Below are 22,204 nucleotides of genomic sequence, written 5' to 3' on the forward strand. Positions count from 1 at the left end.
TTGCCACAGCAAGAAGTACTTTCTGGGATTCTCCAAAGTGACCGATGACATGGTACAATTGGCAGACACATGCTCTTCTTCTGTTTTAGATAAATGCATGCCTCCAGATCCACCATACCAGCTTCAAGTACTGGTCGTTTCTGACTCAGAAGTTGCTCTGTCGTGGAAACCAGGACCCAGTGAAGGAAGTTCCCCAATTCAGTACTACACAGTGGAATTCATAAGGTGATTTTGCTTACAGGATTCACAGTTGCGTACACTCTTGGCTCACACGGGTTGAAATCTATTTCAGACTGGTATCCTTATTCTAGGTGGAAGTTGGTTCTCATTTATTCATTCATTCAAATGGCTGGGTCCCAAAGAAAGCTCCTTCCCTTCTTATGTCCTCTTGATGCTTTTCATGTGCTCCTCTTTGGACAGCGAGAACATACAGAGGACATAATCAGAGTCCTGCTGGATCAGACCAAAGGCTCATCTAGTCCAGCCTTCTGGACTGACCAGCCAGGGGCCTATGGTAAGCCTGCAAGCAAGACCAGAGGCATATTGCCTCTGATAATGGAGGTAATTTATAGCCATCAGGACCAGCAGCCATTTCTGTTGCTCTCTACAACTCCTTTTCCTCTGGAGACTCCTGGAAAGCTCAGCATCCTTCCAAAGCTTTGCAAAACCATGTTATTTCTCCCATCTTTCAGTGGCTGTGAGTTTAAGGATATATAACTCCATGTTCTAGTTGTTTGAAATAGATGTTTCATATTATTGCATTCACCTGTGAGCATCAGCAAGCTCACCTGTTTAGATGTCATGCTGGAAATGAGCAGGAAGTGGAGTCACGGCCCTTGGCTGCCCAATCTTCTGAGGTCTCAGTTGTCCTTGGCAGCCTTATGCCAGGCAGGCGAGTGGGAACTTAGAAAAGAGTGAATGGGTACATTTTGTTAAGTTCAATATACAGATGATTGCCTTGACACCTTGTTTATGCAAGTCGGTTAAGCAGGTGTGGTGCCATTTGGTGAACACAGATGGACAACAGCTGTGCTTCTCATGAATGTGATTTATTTTGTGTATTGTTAACCACCTTCAGGATAGCCATTTTATGTTTGTTTGCAAATTGTTGTCTGGGTCACGGTCATCTTGCATTTCCAGGAAGATGTGAAATGCTCAAAGCCATCAGAATATCGCTTTGCTTAGAAATGAGATTTCATTACATGATTTACCTGAATGCATATGGTGCTTAATACTAGTCAAGGCTGCTTGCCTTCTGCAAGACATATATTTGTGATCACTGCTAGAGATGTTTCTTCTCCCATTGTGATGATTGTTAAAGGTGTAATGGCCATTTGCTATGAAAAGTAAAAATCTGTTAGACTGATTCTTGAAGGTGTTTGGTGGAAAGGCACTCCTACGCACTTTCATTATATCTTACATGAGACTATCTTGTTTCTGACTCGTGTTCCTGGCTGCCACTGCAGATCACCTCCCAGTCTGAGCATCAATCAGCTATGTGAAACAGGGAACTCCCCCACATATACACCTGCATCCCATTGTATATCTATATTGTCTTGTTCCCTACCAAAGTGCTGGCTGTTATTGTGCATTTGACTATTAGATGGAAAAATATCCAAGGTTCAGACTTGCATAGTAATTAGGTTACCTTGGAGAAATTTCAGCTTTCTATCCATTTTGGAAATGTCCTAACCATTTTGTTATATCCATGAGCCATTCATGTTGAATATATCTATTTATATCATAGAATCATAGAATCATAGAGTTGGAAGAGACTACAAGGGGCCATCGAGTCCAACCCCCTGCCAAGCAGGAAACACCATCATATCTCTCTCTGTATTTCATTCTTGGTTTATTTGTGTAAGACAGTTGCCATCTTAAAGCAAGTTAAATATTCTCCATTTGAATTAAGATATTTTGTTCTGACTTGTTTTTATTTTTTAAAAATTATGTTTATTATGTGTACCACCCAGAACGCTAGTAAATCACTTCTAAATGCTTGTCCCGGTTGTGTTCATAAGAGGAGCTTTGGTGCTTTTGCGCAGTTTTCTCTGCTATCAATTCAGATATATTCAAGTCAGCTTAAGACATTTTAGTTCTGCGAATGACTTTATCTAAGTGGTTTCCAAATTCTCCCTGTGTGTATGTAACCCCATTCTGAAACTTGTGTTTTCCCATGACCCAAGACTGCATCTTGATTTGGAAGCCAAGAAACTGTAAATTAAACGTGTTTTACTGCACTGACATTATTCTCTTGTGCAACTCATGGCTTTTGGTGGTCTGTAGGGATTAGACTGGATTTCATGTGGATCCTGTATCTTTGACCCCCCAAATTGTTACCCTGCCATCCAGAAATTCATTGTGTGCTGTAACATTAAATCAGTTGTCCTGAAACCCCCCTTTTAAAAACACAATGCACATAATGGCTGAGACAAAGAGACAGTTAAGTAGCCATAGAATGGGATATGGACAGGATGTTGGGAGATGAAGGGTTGTGTGTGGGTGGATGTGTGGGTGTGCGAGAGAGGTTCTGAAATTTTCTCTATTAGAATAAGGTCTGGAAACATTTGCATCTTCTGCAGTTTCATGTCCATTCTGAGGTACATATGAAACTCCTAAGCATGCAAGTGTTTCATGTCCATTGATAGGGAGCATATGCAAACAGATCCTTATGTAGAGCTGCATGATTTGTAATTTATTTTTATTTCACAAGATTTATATACAGCTTGGTTGTAATGTAGACACAGGTTTGAGGATTGGGACATTCGCAGGGAAACCAAAATGCTTGTTTACAAAGCTATTGTACTTACTGTACGCTTGTGAAACACGAACCACTTCTAAACGCCATCTCCAGCTCCTCGAAAGATTCCATCAATGGTGTCTCCGAAAAAATTTACACATCGCTTGGGAAGACAGGCGAACTAATGCCAGTGTACTGGAAGAAGCAAAGATCACCAGTGTCGAAGTAATGATTCTTCAACATCAACTTTGTTGGACTGGTCATGATGTGTGGATACCTGACTATTGTCTTCCAAAGCTACTACTCTATTCCGAACTTAAAAATGGAAAGTGTAATGGTGGTGGTCAACAAAAGAGGTTTAAGGACTCTCTCAATGCAAAAAAAAAAAAGGAGCATAAACACCGGTAACTGGGAAACACTGGCCTGCGAGCGCTCCAATTGGAGAACAGCCTTTACCAAAGGTGTCATGGGCTTTGAAGACGCTTGAACTCAGGACGAAAAGGAGAAACATGCTAAGAGGAAGGCACACTTGGCAAACCCTCACCGTGATGAACTCCCACCCAGAAACCTATGACCCCACTGTGGAAGGACGTGTGGATCCAGAATTGGCCTCCACAGTCACTTACAGACTCACTTTTAAAACCATGTTTATGGAAGACAATTTTACCCAGCTACGAGTGATCGCCTAAGAAGACGTAGTAGACACATGTGCATTCATGACTGTGATAGCATATGTGCTTTTTTGCTACATATGAATTTTAGATTTCTTTTATGTGTAGTGCAACCTTATACATGTCTACTGAAGCAACTCCTGGTGAACTTAATTGGACTTCTAGGTTTAGAACTGTACCCTAGTAAAGCAGCAGAGACAGGATATCATAATTAGGCTTTGGAAGTCTGAGATCACACCCTGTAAAGCCATGATTTTTTCCACTTTTGGTCTTTGTTCAGAAAATACTATACCCTACTGACTGTCTGGGAAGACAAATAAGACGAGGGCTAAAGTGTACATATGTACTCTAAGCTATATGAAGATTGATGAAAACGAAAGGAAACTGTACAAGATGAGATGGATGCTGACATTGTTAGCATAATTTCCACCTTCCTTGCCCAGCTTTGGAGAAACAGGTCTAATAAAATATGGGAATGTGTAATTTGTAACGTTCTGTGAATTACACCATAGGCAGAGTATTTTTCATAGTTGTGAATTCACCGTTACTGGCATTCAACTAATTACTAGGATTCATAGAAGTGCAAGAACAGGGCCCTCCCCAAACTGAGCTTGTTGGTTCAGCTAAGCGTAAGCCCTGCATTATGGACTTGAGAATTATATATTTCAGATTGCTAGCAGATGTTTTTACAGCGAAATTATTCTCCCACATTTCCAAAAGGAAGAAGAAAGAAGTCTAAACATTGCACTTTTGCATCAGGGGGGAAAAAAGAACCTCTTTCCAAATTCAGTTGGACATTAATCAGAAGGAATGGTTGTAAAGGGAAAAAGCAGATGGTACGTGTAAGATAAAATGGTACGAGATAAAATTCTCCTCCCAGATACACCTGCAGGTGCTTGGTATGTTGTAGTTCATATATTTGTAGTTGGCGCTTCAACACTGTTACAGAATTTCTATCAAGGCCATTTGAGAGCCGAAATTGTTCCTGAAAGCCTTCTGGATGATTTGTTCACTGGGGCGTCTTAAGATGCTATATTATAGTATTTTGGCCTTAAAGCTTTATAGGCTGTTTGGTGCATATATATAGGTATATATATATATATAGAGAGAGAGAGAGAGAGAGATATCAAACAGCAACTTAAAATGAGGCTGCATGCATACATTTTATTCTAGAATCAAAGTAAACAACACACAGTGGTACCTTGGTTTACGAACTTAATCTGTTCCGGAAGTTTGTTCTTACACCAAAGCATTCTTAAACCAAGGCATGCTTTCACATAGTAGCGGGGGACTCAATTTAAAAATGTAACATGCTCAACAGGAAGAGGAACATGTTCCGCTTCCAAGGCAAAGTTTACAAACCAAAACACCTGCTTCCAGGTTTGCAGCGTTCTTAATCCAAGTTGTTCATAAACTAAGTTGTTCTTAAACCAAGGTACCACTGTACTTGTCTTTTCTATGTGGTCCACAGACAATCTAGATCAACTGCATGGTTTTTGGCCCCGAAAAGCACCTTATGAGAAACTGGCTTCATTCCGAAAGCAAAAGCTGATGGGAGATTGATTTGCATTACTTCACAGTGTGCCCATTTGAGAACAGATGAAAAATGATATAGGCGTTCCCGGCAATGGGCGTTGTATCCACAGCAGCTCAATGACATGGGTGGCCATATACCACCATCACTGCTTCCTCTTTCGTGCAGCTGGGGCATTTTCAAGGAGAAATAGGCATGGCTAACCTAATCAAGGGGAGAGTGTTCAAACATGTATCAAGTAACCAGGCCCACCCTTGTGGACAGCTGGATCTAGATTGGAATCAGAAGAAGAAGAAGAGTTTGGATTTGATATCCCACTTTATCACTACCCGAAGGAGTCTCAAAGCAGCTAACATTCTCCTTTCCCTTCTTCCCCCACAACAAACACTCTGTGAGGTGAGTGGGGCTGAGAGACTTCAGAGAAGCGTGACTAGCCCAAGGTCACCCAGCAGCTGCATGTGGAGGAGCGGGGAAGCGAACCCGGTTCCCCAGATTACGTGTCTACCGCTCTTAACCACTACACCACACTGGCTCTCAGCACATTGAGGATAAATGTGAATGATTCTGGATTGAGAAAAACTACATTTTTGCGCCCCCAATGGTTTAGTGTGTAAATGACCACAGATTGCCTTCCGTTATCTGTTTCCTTCCTGCCCCATGAGCAGTTGGCATTGTATGTAGAATGCCATTTTAAGAAGAAGCTGTATTAAAGAGTGGGGGGAAAGCCATCCACCTATAAAAACGAAGACTGCTGTTAAACAAAGAAAAGTGTACAGATGCTCTTAATTAGTAGAAATGGTGGAGGCCCTCAGTTTGTATAAAAATTAAGTGTTCAGGTAGGTGCACATCATTAGGCCATCTTTTTCTTCTTAGCATTGGGGAAGCGACATGTCTGGAGAACATTTATTTTCTTAGAACCGCCACAGAGGTTTAAGACAAGACAATATTTTAGAGGTGAGTCATCCTTCCTTGGGCTGTTGTGTAGAGGTTTTTCCTTTGGTCTCCTGTGACCAGAGAATTTGGTTTCTCCAGTTCACAGAGTACTGACCAAGCTGAAACAGAACAGTTCCAAATTAGGTCCACCCTTCTTGCTCAACTGAAGTGACCCTCGAGTAGTGATACTGGCCGATAAAAGAATTTTGGCAGCCCTTGCTAGGCTCCAAATAAATAAGGAATACACAGCCTGCCTGCCTTGTTTTCATTAGAATATTGCCAGAGTTGTTTGCAACTAGTTCTGCATATAAACAATAGTAGATCTGAACCTTGGAGGTTATTTCCTGCCATAAATATTACAAGGATATGGGGTGGACAGCAGCTTTATTTTCCCTTTAGATGTCATTTCAGTCCTTGTTATTTTCAGGCACTTCAACTGGAAAGACTTCAGTGGGATGATGTGGGGTGCTCTCCTGCTTGCCTCCCTGCCCCATAAAAGTGTGGGAGATGCCCCATAGAAGACAGTATAGCCCCTCCAGCATTGTAGCTGGGTCCCTGACATGCCAGTCCTCCTTCATTTCTCCCATTAACATCTCCCAGCCGCTGCTGCTTTTTTAAATAAAATTTTATTAAAGCTTTTACATGATACAATAAAAGAAAAGGAACCGATCTAAATGAAAACAAAAGCAAGGAGAGAAAGTGAAAATAAGCCACCAAAGGAAAATAAAAATACTCAAATAAAAAAGAAAAGTGAAGATCAGAAGAAAAACAAAAAGGGACTTCCAGTTTTCCATCTGTTTGTTACATAAAAGAAATGATTCAAAATATTCACTCTAGAACAGAGGTTGGCAAGGTTTACCTCGCTTGTTCACTCCTGCGGAGATCCGTGGGCTTTTTCGCGTTTGTGCAGACGCAATTTCCGGTATCCGGAAGTGAGTCCCCACTCTGTGCTGCGCCAGTTTAGTGCAGTGCGCGGGGACTCACCAAGTAGGTGGCTTGGTTCAGGGGCGGCTCGTGGGCCGTTTAAACAACCCCTGTTGGCCGCTTGTGGCTCATGGGCCGCAGGTTACTGACCCCTGCTCTAGAATAACACCTAGCTGATCTACTTTCTGTTAGGCAATATTTTCCCAGTCTTCAACCTAAATTGATTAATTCATTTTCCTTTTTAAACAAAAAGTCCAAGAGGGCTTCTCTAATTATTATTAATAAATGTCAGCAATAATTTTCTCTAATCAATCAACTTTGTCTCCAATAACTTCAACAATCATTCCTCCATGTTAAACAATAATAAGTCTTTCCATCTTTATCTCTCTGCTGTGATCCTATATTAAAATAATGTTCCACCCTTCCTTCCTTAGTATGTATTCTTTAGTTGACACCTAATTACACAATTTCTCTGTGTGGTTTCACTTCTGTTTCTTCCTGGGAATATCCCACTTGGTATTGACCCATGGCAGGGCCTTCTTAGTGTTGGCTCCCCATTAGTGGCATGCCCTCCTTGGCAAGGTGTGTGCATCCCTCTTTTGCACACTATTGACATTCAGGAGAAAGTTAAAAGCCTTCCTGTTCACCCAGGCATGTGATGGATGAAAGAGACTCTCCCTGGCAACCTCAGCATTCTTAGTTCTAAGGTTATGTGACTGTGAGCTGCACAACTTTGCTATGGCATCCCTTGGAGGTTGTTCTTAATCTTTTTGCCTCCATGGTAGGAATGTGTTCATTTTTAGAGTTCTCTTAATCTGACACTTCTCGTTGGAATGAAGGGTCTGGGAGTTGAGACAGGTCCCTCTCCTCTGTACACAGCTGCTGGAGGCTGTTTCCAAGTCCCAAGGACCCTAATCCCCATGCTAGCTATCCTCCTTTCTTTGAGAATAACAGACAGTCACTGGCAAGTACAACATTTCTGTTCTGGTAGGCAGAATGGATCAAAGTATATTTCTGTAGATACAGTCATAGCTAAATCAATACTGTACACACCTGTATCATAAGTTGCAGCGGATCATTTTTACATTTTGAACCTGGGTACAAAAAATATCCAATGATGTTTGATTTCAGTATTTCATATTTGGCATAGGTAGCATGCAATGGTATGCAGTATTTTATCATCATATTTGGTAGCTTATAGGAAATGTTCACTGTCTGGGTCCCCCCCCCCCCTTTTTGACATGAAATGGCAATGGAATTGGGATTTAATGTGTGATGGCTACTTAAAATCAGAACATCCAGGAGACACCAGTACATTTACAGCAGTCAAATTTCATAGCCTTAATTCCAGTTTAGAATGACAAGTTCAGTAAATCTCTTAACATTTGCAAATATTTGGCTTCAGCTGATTGACATGGCCGATTTGAATTACACCTTGTGTCTTCTTTGCTCATCCTAATCAGACCTGATCTCGACGCCAATTGGACAGTAATTAGAGAGCAGATCCAAATGGACTCCATGGTTCTGAAGGGTCTCACTCCAAACCACAAGTACCAGTTTGCAGTCCGAGCGGCAAATTCATATGGATCCAGCCTGCCTAGTACTCCCAGTGATGCTATCAGAATGTTCAGTGAGTAGAATATCCTTCTTTGATTGTTTGGCACTTAAAATATTCACAGTGGCGGAGAACTCTCTTTAGCCACTGATGGTATTTTTTAAACACTCCCTTCTTCCCTGTTCCTTTGCTCCCTGAATCTGGCCTCGCCGACTACCTGGAGGTTGGCAGCTTCCAGAATTCTGTAAAAGTCAAGCCATGGGTGCAATTAAAAGAAGCCCCAGGCTAAAAAACAGCCTCATGCTTCTCCCTTGCAACCACAGAATTCTCATTTTTTTGTTTTATAGCAGCTACATACGGAATTGATAAGCAAGCATCTTAGGGAGAAGAAACACAGACAGCCCTGTTATTCACTTTCTCCTGCAGTTCTTTAAAACGGAATTGTATATATTGCGTGCACAATTTAAAAATGACTACAGAAAAAGACCAAAGTAAATCTGTGATGCTGCGATAGAAGGTTGGAGGTGCTTGCACAACTTGGAGCACTGACTGAGGGGCGGGTAATGGGGTGAGCCAGTTTGCGTCCGTTTTTGGATCAGATGTTGTGGAGTGAACATTGGACTCTTTTATTGTTGTTGTTGTGTGTGCGTGTGTGAGGGTTGTCGTCTCTTCAGCCTTTGGATATCCTGCCTCCATGCCTTGAATTTTGAAAACTCCCGCACTCTTTGAGGATGCAAGAGCAGAAATAAATCTATGTGAAGTATAGCTAAGGTAAAGGTAAAGGGACCCCTGACCATTAGGTCCAGTCATGGCCGACTCTGGGGTTGCAGCACTCATCTTGCTTTATTGGCCGAGGGAACCAGCAGGTCATGTGGCCAGCATGACTAAGCCACTTCTGGCAAACCAGAGCAGCGCACAGAAACACCGTTTACCTTCCCGCCGCAGTGGTACCTATTTATCTACTTGCACTTTGACGTGCTTTCAAACTGCTAGGTTGGCAGGAGCAGGGACCAAGCAACAGGAGCTCACCCCATTGCGGGGATTTGAACCGCCAATCTTCTGATCAGCAAGTCCTAGGCTTTGTGGTTTAACCCACAGTGCCACCCGCGTGCCTGAACCAGCAGTCCATTCTTGTACAGCTTACTCCGGGTCCCCCTGATGACTCTATTCTGGTTGTTTCCCTACCCCACTTCATGTGACTGACTATCTTTGGTGTGAGGAAAGTCGACTGTAGTACATGGCCAGCCCTACCATTAGACAGAGGGACCCAGGCTCTTCAAGTGGCAGATTCTGCAGGCAGGGAGAAGGGTTGGAGAACAGAATGGTGTGTGTCATGTGACTCACCCTGTGCACCGTTAGCTGGTATGCAGTGAAAGATGCTGTCCCATCACCTGTGTAGGAAGTGAGGTCACATCTGCTTCCCGTCTGGCTTCTGAAACGTTCAAAAACCGAGGTGCGGCTTCCCATTGGTTGTAAGAGCTTCTTGCACTCAGAGGAAGCCGTGTTGCACGTTCGGGTTCTGAAAAACATTCGAAAATGGAAGCATTTACTTCGAGGTTTTCGGCGTTTGAGAACCGAAATGTACAATAACAGAGGTGTTCGCAAACCAAGATTCCACTGTACATTTAAAGCACTCTTATACCACTTTGACAGTCATGGAGAAACCTGGGAACTGCAGTTTGTTGAGGGTGCTGAGAAGTACAGATCTGTGAGGTCATCACCCTTAGCTCCCAGGACTCTTTGGGGGCAGCCATGGCTGTTAAAGTGGTGTCAGAGTGCTTTAAATGGTTTACAGATATGGAACCAGGGGAGCCGCCATCTTGTCCTTCATTGCAGGCAGGAAATAGCTGGGGCCAGCCCTGACGTAATGGCATCAAAACACAGAGAAGTTCATGGAGGAGTGGGGAGTTTTGACGGGGGTGCCATTTGAGTCCCATCCTGTGTGTGGACAAAAATGAAAACTGGCAGCAGGTTAAGAATGAAGCTGAGCAGAAGGATTCATTAAAAAACCATGGTGGGTTTGGGAAGGAGAGCAGTATTCTGAATTATCAGACTTGCAATGTTAAACCTCAATTCTGTTGGGGTGGGTTTTGTTAGCAGTGCTATTTTTTAATCCAAGCTTCCTTTTCATGCCAGCCTCTTTCATCTCCTGTGGTCTTGGCCTTCACTCCTTGGTCCCAGTGGGACAACTTCGTTGCAAGTTGTGCAGAATCTTTAGAATTATGGTACTTGTTGAAGTTTCTTGGGTTTAAATTTAACTTCTGAACAGAATGTTTATGGAAACCTCTTCCGGGTACAATCTGCTCCATGGAATTTGTAGTCTGGAGTTCCTCATGGAAGGTCATCTGTCTTTGTTGCTGGACAAACACTCTTCCCACATCCTGTTTATCTTTAGACATAAATTTTTCAAATCCTTCTGTATCCAAAGATAGATGTCTTTTCCTCTGCTGCTCTGGGTATGATTGGCTCCTCTTAACACAGAAGCTCAGTTATAGCTTATCACAATAACAATAAAAATGCTGTATAACAACAATAATATTGATATGTATGATATATAAAAAGCCACTTTCTGTTAGGTGCTCGTATAGTGGCGGCCCATGAACTAGAGCAGGCACCCCCAAACTCAGCCCTCCAGATGTTTTGGGACTACAATTCCCATAATTCCTAACCACTGGTCCTGTTAACTAGGGATGAAGGGAGTTGTAGTCCCAAAACATCTGGAGGGCTGAGTTTGGGGGTGCCTGAACTAGAGGGAACCTGCCAGATCTCTCCCATCAATCTGCTGCAATCTGGGCCCAGAGCTATCTCGAACCATGCAATCTGACTATGCAAGAAGCTGCCTGAATATCTAGATTGCTTTGTTGTGTGTGTGATGGGGGAGAGAATGGAGTGTTGTGGTGTTCTTCATAGGACCACAACCTCTGAGTTCCCTCCCATGTTAAGAAACAGGGCTTGTAGCCACGCTTGGTCTCTGCTCTTGGATCTAAGCCCCCTGATTCATCATGGAGGAAGATTGAGGACAACCTATCGTTCCCTGTCCTTTTCTAAAAGCCAGCTAACAATTATTACAATCTTATTTTTCCAGTAGATATATATATATATATATATTGCTCCTCCTCTTGCACCCAGGCTGTTCTTCTTTGTTTGGCCCTTCCTCAGCTTCTTCTGTTGCTTATGAAGCAGAATCAGCCCCAGTCATTCCCTTGCTTCTCCAGACTCACATTCTTTCATCACACCTGAGCTTAATTTTAGGCAGCTGCTGTCGGTGGGGAGCCAAAATGCACTGGCATCTCTTGGACGTATCACAGGCATATTTATTCATATATTTATTTCTTCTGTTAGGTATTTATTATTTTCTCCCCAGTTGGGATTCAGGGTGGCTTCCAACGTTTAAAAATAGCATTCGAAAACACAACGTAATGAAAGCAAACTAGCTTGGAACAATAGCTAAAATACACCAAAGCCTGCAATGAAAATACTTTTTTGCCCTGACAGCAGCTCAGTGATCAACATTGTCTGCTCCTTAGTTTGCAAAGACCTGAACAGGATAGCGAAAGGATAACAAAAAGGGAGCCAATCTTATTTTTCCTGGGAGAGAATTCCATAATATGAAAGCAGCCCCGTTCTCAACTGAGGATCCTAGCATCCGGGCAGGTTTGAACAGGGAGAGGCAATCTCTCAGGTAGCCTGGACCCAAGTGTTTGAGTGTGTCTTGTGTGTATGTGTTTTACTACTTTGGATATTCAGCCTTCTGACCATTTTACCCTTGCTTGTGTAACTTAGAGATAAGCCACTTGGGGCTATGGAGAAACAGGTTTTATTCTCAAAGGCTGGAATCACAAAGTCACTGTGTACAGGAGGGGCATTTAATTCATTCTGAGTCATATCTCCATGTTCATCCATACATTTACTTTTTAGAGAGAGGCATAGTTGCCGTTCACTCCTGTAGGGAATAGTAACATGCAGCTCATGGAAACTTGATTATAAGGAAAGAAGACGCTGCCTTCAGTCGCTGATTCTAGATAGCTTGGCCTTCAGGGACTATGTGTGTTTGTGCAACATATCTCTGTCCATTGCATTTGCCCAGAGGTCTTTGCAGTGTACAAGCCCCTAGCCTCTGCTTTTGTTTTGGTGGGGTAAGCAGTATTTGGTGGTGGTTGTTTGGTTTTTTGACATTTAAGTTAATCATTACCAGATAGCTCAGTTGCTTAGAGCATGGTGCTGATAATGCCATGGTTGCAGGATTGATCCCCATATGGGACAGCTGCATTGCAGTGAGTTGGACTAGCTGGTCCCTTCCAACCCCTTCCAACAATTCTGTGATTCTATGTCCTCTGAGCAGTTCACATAGAAAGCAAAGCAGGACATCTGGCTTCTTCCCCCCCGTCAAGGCCAGTAAATTACCCATCAACTGGAGTAGAAGAGGCTGGTCTTTCTGCTTAAAGGTAAAGGTAAAGGGACCCCTGACCATTAGGTCCAGTCGCGGACGACTCTGGAGTTGCTGTGCTCATCTCACTTTATTGGGCGAGGGAGCTTCTGGGTCATGTGGCTAGCATGACTAAGCCGCTTCTGGCGAACCAGAGCAGCGCACAGAAACACCGTTTACCTTCCTGCCACAGCGATACCTATTTATCTACTTGCGTACTTTCGAACTGCCAGGTTGGCAGGAGCAGGAATTGAGCAACGGGAGCTCACCCCTTCACAGGGGTTCAAACCGCCGACCTTCTGATCAGCAAGCCCTAGGCTCAGTGGTTTAACCCACAGCACCACCCGTGTCCCGGTCTTTCTGCTTAGTTTTAGCCATTAAGCAAAGCTACCTTGTGTAGACTTAAAATGCAATGATTTCCCAGACGTAAGTGGTGTAAGCTTGTGACATTGGCCTCTTCATGAAAAGGTTGATCAATACTCAGTTGCCACCTAATTAGCATCAGCACAAGGTTTTTTCAGCTCCCTATTTATTTTAACAGGGTTGATTTGCTATAACCTAATCCTTGATTATTTGGAGAGAGGCTTCCTTTCTCAATGTCTCCCCTGCAGGGCTTTCAATTAATTATGGGCACAGGATTACAAGGATGGTAGGACATCTTAAGTTGGTGTCGGGTCATTGCAAGATCAAGACTTTGTAAATGAAATAGTGCATGCCCTTAACAGCTGTCGCCCACTTTTTTTTGGATTTCTGGAATCGCCATTCCTTTAACAGTTAACTGATCCGTTGCCCATTATGATCTAGTGAGCTCTTCCATCAGTTGCATAAAACTTCATCTCATTCTTGCTCCAGGAATAATAGTAGAGCCTTTTACAAATATCCCTGCTTTCTTACAGAGACAGTGCTATTTTATGCCACTGTTGCGTTGCATGACATGATCCGACAGAGGAAATGAGAGAACACAAAGAGCTGAAAACACTACGGGGGGTTAGATAGCTTCATCTTCATGTGTGAAGACACCAAAATAGGAGACTGTAAAAACACATGGCCATGACACTTACCAGCTGCATCATTGCTTGCCTTTAAAAAAATATCTCTTCAGCTAACAACATAAAGAGTTGATGTATTCTTTGCAGCTGAAACTTTTCCCGCAAGCTTGGAGAAGTAAGATGAAAACTATTTCTGACTGTGGGCCCATGTTTTCCAACTTACATTGGTCTAAAACAGTATTATCATCATCATAATAAAACTGAGTACGGTGGTACCTCTGTTTATGAACTTAATTTGTTCCGGAGGTCCGTTTCTGGTTGTTTTTTTTTTAATGTACCACTTTTCTTAAATGTAATCGAAAGCCCACAAGTAAAAACACAACTGAAAATATAACAGTACAATAAAGGACCAAAAGGCGGCTAAAGACGTAAAAGTTGTAAAAAGCAGAATTAATACAGCCATATGTAAGAGAGAGAAATGTTAACATCTAGAAATGCTTTGTACACAGGTACTTGGCTATCAAAAAAATGAATGAAATGATAAATTTCCTGCTCCTGAAAAAATCATCAGGATTTTGACTTGCGGAATGAAATGAGACATTTTAGGCTGTTCTAATGCTCTGTCGATATCCAAAAGTAAAATATTCCCCTGTGAGCTACGGCTGTCTTGCTGGGCTCTACCCTCATATGATGTTCTCTTCAAGGAGCAAAGGCCTGATATTTAAGGACATTTGAGTAGAAATTAGGCAGCCCTCAGCAGAGCTGTAGCTACCGGGGGGGACGGGGACGCTAGCTGGGTTGTTTGAAACCTCCAGAGGCTCCCAGCCTGTGTGTGTGTGTATGCAAATGCAAGGGGGTGTGTGTGTGTCAAACTGGGTCTTTGACCCGGGTGAAATAAAGCCTAGTTTCGCCCTGTCTTCAGGACCCTTTAACCACATTGTTCTATTTTACGTATACCATGTGACTGACACAACATGTGTATGTGGCTATACAACTTTATCTTCACAGACCTGGAAGAGTTAGGGAGTGGAAGCTACGGTCGTTACATTACAGAATCTGGACTTGGAGACGACGAAGGAGCTGACCTCGATGATTCAGACTACGATATTTACATTGACGAGGTAAAGCTAAAAGTGCCACTCTGGTGTTTAGGTCCCTCAAAATATTTTTGGGAGAGGTTACAGTGTTTAAGTCTGAAAAATAAAGGGTAAAAATGGATAAGCTCATGCACATTCCGATGACGTAATACGCCTTTCTCTGTATGTTGGGGGTGAGGAACCTTTTTTGTCCTGAGGTCCGCATTCTCCCAAGGGACAACCTTCTGTGGGCCACATGCCACTGGTGAGCGTGGCCAGAGGCAAAAGTGGGTGGGTCAAAGATTCTTATCTTTGTTCGTCGGTTGCTGCATGCTGGCCATGCAAAAGCCAGAGGTTTATAACACACACATAACGGCCTCCATTCTCCATCCAGGCAACAAAATGCATTACAGGGGTACCTCGGGTTACATACACTTCAGGTTACAGACTCTGCTAACCCAGAAATAGTACCTCGGGTTAAGAACTTTGCTTCAGGATGAGAACAGAAATCATGCTCCAGCAGCGCGGCGGCAGCAGGAGGCCCCATTAGCTAAAGTGGTGCTTCAGGTTAAGAACAGTTTCAGGTTAAGAATGGACCTCCGGAATGAATTAAGTACTTAACCCGAGGTACCACTGTATTACAATGCAGAGGCACATTCCTTCCATGCAAAAGCACTTGAGAAGGGTGCTGTTCAGGGCTGTTAAGGGATGGGGCAGCAGTTCCAAGAGACAAATAAGAGAGACGTATTTGTCTCCTGGCCTGAGTTTTCCCACCCCACTGTATGTTTTCATTTGCTTTGGTCTCACTGACTCCTTTTGCTTCCTCATGTGATCACATGAAGCCATAACCTTTTTCAGAAAACAATGTGTGTTCACTGGATGTGTGGAGGAGAGCCTGTTTGAGTGCAGCAGTACTGTGAAGAGCCTACTCTGTACATGCAGTTGGGGAGCCTGCTTTTTGCAGGACATGAAGATCTTTGTCTGGCCATGGATCTTTGTCACAAAATGTAGAGAAAGGGGGAAGTCTGAGGAAGATGCATGGAGGATCCAGTATATAGGATCTGGAGTGGCCCAATTAGTTCTGGTGAAAATAGAGGGGAAACGTTTTTAAAACTGGAATAGTGAAGTCTTAGCCTTGCAAGGGAATACGGAAAACAAAGAGGAAAGTATTTTTAAAGATAATAAAAGCCTGTATAACTGTATCTAGCCAAAACTGTTCATGGGACCAGTCTTCTGGCTCAATATAGCAGGCTCAAAATAAAAGAAAGAGAGAGAAAGGAAAGTCAGGAACAGCTTCAAAAACTGGAGGTGAACCATGCTCAAAGCAAGACATCACTTCTTCTTGCAAAGAGAAGGCAAACAGCCAAGCTGAGCTCTAGGAATCCCCAGCACAAACAGAAACCTGCCAGCAAAATCGGAATGAAGCAATAATAAGTGGAAGAAGAAGGGAGCTCAAATGCTGAAGGGTAGCCTCATTTTGATTCCCCCCAACACATCCAAATGTTATACTGGTTTGCTTCATCTTGCCCCTTCTTTTTCTCACAGAAGTTCAGTTTTTCTCTGTTAGATTCAGGGGGAAGACACCTGCAGAAACAGTTTTCCATTATTTTGGGGTATCAGGGTATTCTTGAGGCTAATCAGGGTACATGGAGACTCATGAAACTGGCTGAAAGCCGCTAGCCATAATTCTTGTATCTTCTTCACACGGGTAAATGATCTCAGCTCAACTAAGGCTGGGCCAGACTTTCTGCTTCCCATGCTCTAGAAAGGCCACCCCAGCGCAGCCAGCCATGCAACTTGAATCATCTTCACACTGGCCCATGCTCTCAGTTTGACTAAATCCTGGCCAGCTTTTCTGCTTCTCATGTATCAATGGGGCAGCAGATGCAATTCTACCCTTAAAGGTAAAGGGACCCGACTGTTAGGTCCAGTTGCGGACGACTCTGGGGTTGTGGCGCTCATCTCGCTTTACTGGCTGAGCGAGCCAGCATACAGCTTCTGGGTCATGTGGCCAGCATGACTAAGCCACTTCTGGCTAACCAGAGCAGCGCACAGAAACACTGTTTACCTTCCCGCCGGAGTGGTACCTATTTATCTACTTGCCCTTTGACGTGTTTTCGAACTGCTAGGTTCGCAGAAGCAGGGACTGAGCAATGGGAGCTCACCCCATCATGGGGATTCAAACTGCCGACCTTCTGATCAGCAAGCCCTGGGCTCTGTGGTTTAGACCACAGTGCCACCCGCGTCCCAATTCTGCCCTTAAACTTGCTTAAACAAGGGTTCGTGAGCAAACACCACTCCCATTCCACTCCATGGCTCTCTAGGGCTCTTGACTTCATCTTGCATGCAAACAACAACAACAAGGTTTTTCAAAAGGATCCTTCCAGTCCGAATGACTGGGCATTAAAATGGTCAATGTGCTTCTGTGTCGGTCAGTGCAAAGTGATGTGCTCTGGGGCAAAATATTTAAATTTCACATGTAAACAAATGAGGTCTCAACTGGGCTTGACAAACCAGGAACAAGATGGAGTTGTGGTGGATAGCTCAGTGAAATCATTGTCCGTTTTAGAGAGACCCCTTTGGCGCTTCCCCTGATCCCTCTCTGTTTATATCAACTGGGATCATTTTGTGTTTTTTGCCTGCTGTACGGCAGCTGTGGTGGTGGGGAAACAACAGGTTTCATGACAGGTATCATTAGGCAAGAGATCAAAATAAAGATGCCAGTATCACAAGGCCTGTGCACAAGTCTACGGCATGACCACACTTGGAATCCTGTGTATCATTTTTGTTTGTTGCATCTCAAAAAGGATATTGTAGAGCCAGGACAAGTGCAGAAAAGGGATACTAAAGAAATCAAGTCTCTGGAGCAACTTCCCCTACAAGGAAAGGTTATGACATTTGGAGTTATTTAGTTTAGAAGAAGGTGAGTGAGGAAGGAAATTATAATGCTGTATAAAATTATGCACGGTTTGTTGAAAGTGGATATAGAGGTGTAGGAGAGCTGGGGGGGGGGGATCACATTTGCCAGCCAATACACACCTTTGGTTTCAGATAGTACATGGGTAGACAAGTCTAAAAAGCCTAGGACACAAATTTTCATGGCCCTCTAGTGGCTATGGTGGCTCATTTACCAGAAGTAGTGTATTTAGTATACATTACTCTGGTAGTGAAGGGACGTGGGTGGCGCTGTGGGTTAAACCACAGAACCTAGGACTTGCTGATCAGAAGGTTGGCGGTTCGAAAGCACATCAAAGTGCAAGTAGATAAATAGGTACCACTCTGGTGGGAAGGTAAATGGTGTTTCCGTGCACTGCTCTGGTTCGCCAGAAGCTGCTTAGTCATGCTGGCCACATGACCCAGAAGCTGTACGCCGGCTCCCTCGGCCAGTAAAGTGAGATGAGCGCCACAACCCCAGAGTCGGCCACAACTGGACCTAATGGTCAGGGGTCCCTTTACCTTTACCTTACTCTGGAAGTGTATACAGTGGTACCTTGGTTTTCAAGTGTCTTGGAAGCCGAACATTTTGGTTTTCAAACGCCAAAAATCCAGAAGTAAATGCTTCCGTTTTTGAACGCACCTAGGAAGCTTTCTCTGTGTGTTTTTCGATTTTCTCAATTGAACTTGCCTCCAGTCCTTTGTGCCTGGGTTTTTGAACGTTTCGGAAGTCGAGAGGTCTTCCAGAACGGATTACGTTCGAGAACCGAGGTACCACTGTACTTGATTCTGACCAAACTAAACCAAAATCTGCAGCTAATTATGCTAAACTTACTTTTACATTTCTTTCTATCATCAGCTGAAACCACTTCCTGCTATCAAAGGTGGCAACAGGAAGTTTTTGGTTGAAACCAAGCTCACGCAGGAGTCTAACGCAAGGCTTCTTTCTAGACTGCTTTCATCGACTTCCTCTCCTATTAGTTCCCCTACAACAACTACTCTGCCGCCACGTACCACCACAGCAACCAGCATTACTGCCAAAGCCACCAGGTGGAACAATGGGGCTTCGGTGGTGCGGCAGTCTGATCTGTCCTGCGATGAAACCATCTGCTCTACTGACAGCTTCTGTGTCAATGATTACGAACGAAGTGGTTCTCGTTGCCACTGCAACCTTGGCAAAGGAGGAGAAAGTTGCTCAGAAGGTTGGTTTACTTTGGTATTTGCGGTGTATGCTCTGCAAGTTGTTTTTACCCGGGGAGATTTGCAAAAGAGCATCCTGTATGTTTGGTTTAGCAGTAGTGGACATACAGGGAACAGTTGGAAAAGGGTTATGGGAAGGTGGTAAGCTATAGAAAAATCTATGGAGAGAGCACACATTTACTATCTTGGGCGTTAGCTGGTGTGGGTTCTTCAAAACCTAAGGCTGTGAAAGGCTAAAGGAAAGGCAGAGCCAGACTGTCAGATGCGGCTGAGAAAGAAAATTTCAATAGCAAATGCCTTTTCTAATTCTTAAATGTATCTATTTTATTTGGAGGTGAATTGCTAAGCAATATGTTCTTATTGTTGTCTTCCAGATGTTAGTATTCAGTATCCTCAGTTCTTTGGCTACTCATACATGACCTTTGAACCTCTGAAAAATTCCTACCAGACATTCCAAATTACTCTCGAATTTCGGGTAAGTGTGTATGACCTTGAAAACCACAAAGCCCTTTTAAATAATAGGTTACATTTTGACTCCTGGGAAGAATAGTCAACTGGAAAGTTTTGCAAAGCACCCCTTCTCCTGAAGCAGCAAGGTTTTAAAGAATGAAATATAGGAGAGCTGTGGAACAGTGGCTTGGCGCTCCTCGTGCTTCTTGAGAAAGAAAGAAATTCTGAAGCTTATTGGAGAAATTGTATCAAACTAGAAGGGACGCGGGTGGCGCTGTGGGTAAAACCTCAGTGCCTAAGACTTGCCGATCGCATGGTTGGCGGTTTGAATCCCCGCGGCGGGGTGAGCTCCTGTCTTTCGGTCCCAGCTCCTGCCCACCTAGCAGTTCGAAAGCACTCCCAAGTGCAAGTAGATAAATAGGTACCGCTTTATAGCGGGAAGGTAAACAGCGTTTCCGTGTGCTGCGCTGGTGCTGGCTCACCAGAGCAGCTTCGTCACGCTGGCCACGTGACCCGGAAGTGTCTCCGGACAGCGCTGGCCCCCAGCCTCTTAAGTGAGATGTGCACACAACCCTAGAGACGGACACGACTGGCCCGTATGGGCAGGGGTACCTTTACCTTTACAGAACCGGTAGAATATTGTGCTGGAAGCCATTTGAGGCCAAGTTAGGGTTCTCTCAAGGAGACTCAAAACGTGACTGGGCTGGGGTGTGATGATGCAATTGCTATGATATGATGATGATGGTGATGATTTAATCAGCTTCTTACTTGCCCTTTGCCATGGGGTCTCAGGACAGGTTACAACAATATTAAAATACTGTACTAAAAACAGTTAAAGCATATTGCCATAAAAATAACAAGCGTGAGTTCTCAAATATTTATCACAAGCATCAAATGCCAGGGGTAAAGAGGTGAGTCTTCAGAATCTGACAAAAACTACTTAATGAAAGGGCCAGGTGTATCTCTGTGGAGAGGGAGTTCCTCTCCGAGGCCGCCATCCCTGAACATCTGAAGGCAGTGAAACAACCAAGATGGCCCTGTGGAATGTAACAACCTGAGAAGGGTCTGTAGGGATAGAGATGCACTGCTAGAGATTTCGGTTTGTTTACGATTTTATTTTAATTTTATTTTTTTTATAATCTTTTTATTGATTTTCAAAAATATAAACAACATAAAACAATTCAGAATCCAAATATTGAGATTACTCTGAATCTCCTGACTTCCCCCCTCCATCCCTTCCACGGCTCCTTTTGATTCTCTTTTCAGCTGCATATCAATACTTCTCAATGTTTTCATCTTCCTAGGTTATCTATACGTTACGAGTGTATTTAAAATCCTGCTAATGTTTTGGCCTGCTTACAATGATTTTGTATATACGTTACAGTGGTACCTTGGGTTACATACACTTCAGGTTACATACGCTTCAGGTTACAGACTCTGCTAACCCAGAAATAGTACCTCAGGTTAAGAACTTTGCTTCAGGATGAGAACAGAAATCGTGCTCCAGCGGCGCGGCGGCAGCAGGAGACCCCATTAGCTAAAGTGGTGCTTCAGGTTAAGAACAGTTTCAGGTTAAGAACGGACCTCCGGAATGAATTAAGTACTTAACCCGAGGTACCACTGTATAAGCATTTCCCATTCTTTTTAAAAGTTCTGGCCGGGTAGCTTGCCAGTTAATTTTGCCATTTCGGCATAGTCCATCAACTTGATTTGCCATTCTTCTCTGGTCGGGGCTGTCTCTTCCTTCCATCTAGTTGTTTAAGACTTTAAACACTTCAATCTGAGCATCTTGAATTGTGCCTGAACAACATCCTCAGATCAGGGTGGTGCCGGCAATGCTGATTCCTCTTGTGCTGGGACTTCCGGGGGGGGGGGGGGGCTGTTGCCTGAGTCTGTTTCTTTGGTCATATGTCATCCTAATACGTCCTCCAAATCTCCAGACTTCTTGTCTTGAAGATGGGGAATGAGACCCTCCCACCTGTGTATAGGTGTTGAAATCAGTCACAGGTCCCAAATATTAGAAACAGTGTTTTAACTTACATATCTGACAATTCACACTCCTGCTTTATTGCTATGGCCCTGGAAACATGTACGTATGTACGTGTGTGTGTGTGTGTGTGTGTGTGTGTGTGTGTGTACTGATTGAATTATATTTTAATATATTGCTAGGGTGTTGCTGTTTTTCCCCCTTTTGTTTTCAGCGTTTTTTTAGAATCGTACTGGTCCGTTACCATATTATTGCATTTTTATGCTTGTATTTTCTCCAGCGCTTTGACTGGACAGCATTCAGAAAGGTGGCTTTTAAACATTTAAATAAATAGAGTAACATATAATAGGCTAGTAAGAAAAGCAGGGCCAAGGAAGCATAAAGGCAGAAGCCATCCATGTTGAAGGTCTTCCGTTCAACAGCTTTTGAGGGGCAGTAACCGACCCTTTGAGCTTTAGCAGTTATAGGCAGGAGCACAGTTAACACAGAGACACTGCTTTAGCAACTGTTAAGATTAACCTTTTCACGCGTCATTTTACTCCCCATTTTGTCAGATTATTATTTGCCCAAAAGACAGATCATTTATTTGAAGCAGCTTTGGTATTGCTGGTTTTTCTTAAATAGAATATTGAACAGTTATGAATGTAACTTTGCATCTTATGTTAATGGAAGCAAAACTGAGCTCCCGGTGCAAATCTGAGATGCGCATCTCTGTACATCCCTTGTATAAAGCATGCACTCCTTTGTTTGGAGAGCATTCCGAGACGTCATAGCAACCATCGGTC

At 43.5% G+C, this 22,204-nt stretch overlaps 1 protein-coding gene across 1 annotated transcript in view; it reads left to right on the forward strand.

Annotated features, from left to right (window-relative positions):
• The window catches only part of EGFLAM (EGF like, fibronectin type III and laminin G domains), a 106,758-nt gene that overhangs the window by 41,959 nt on the left and 42,595 nt on the right, over positions 1 to 22,204 (forward strand). Inside the window, exons 6-10 of the mRNA XM_083576043.1 lie at positions 90 to 225; positions 8,266 to 8,432; positions 14,781 to 14,893; positions 18,642 to 18,984; positions 19,357 to 19,457. Of these exons, the coding sequence (XP_083432169.1) occupies positions 90 to 225; positions 8,266 to 8,432; positions 14,781 to 14,893; positions 18,642 to 18,984; positions 19,357 to 19,457 (860 nt within the window). The remainder of the gene's footprint in view (positions 1 to 89; positions 226 to 8,265; positions 8,433 to 14,780; positions 14,894 to 18,641; positions 18,985 to 19,356; positions 19,458 to 22,204) is intronic.

The sequence above is a fragment of the Podarcis filfolensis genome (genome assembly GCF_964270895.1).
Source record: "Podarcis filfolensis genome assembly, chromosome: 11".
NCBI lineage: Eukaryota > Metazoa > Chordata > Lepidosauria > Squamata > Lacertidae > Podarcis > Podarcis filfolensis.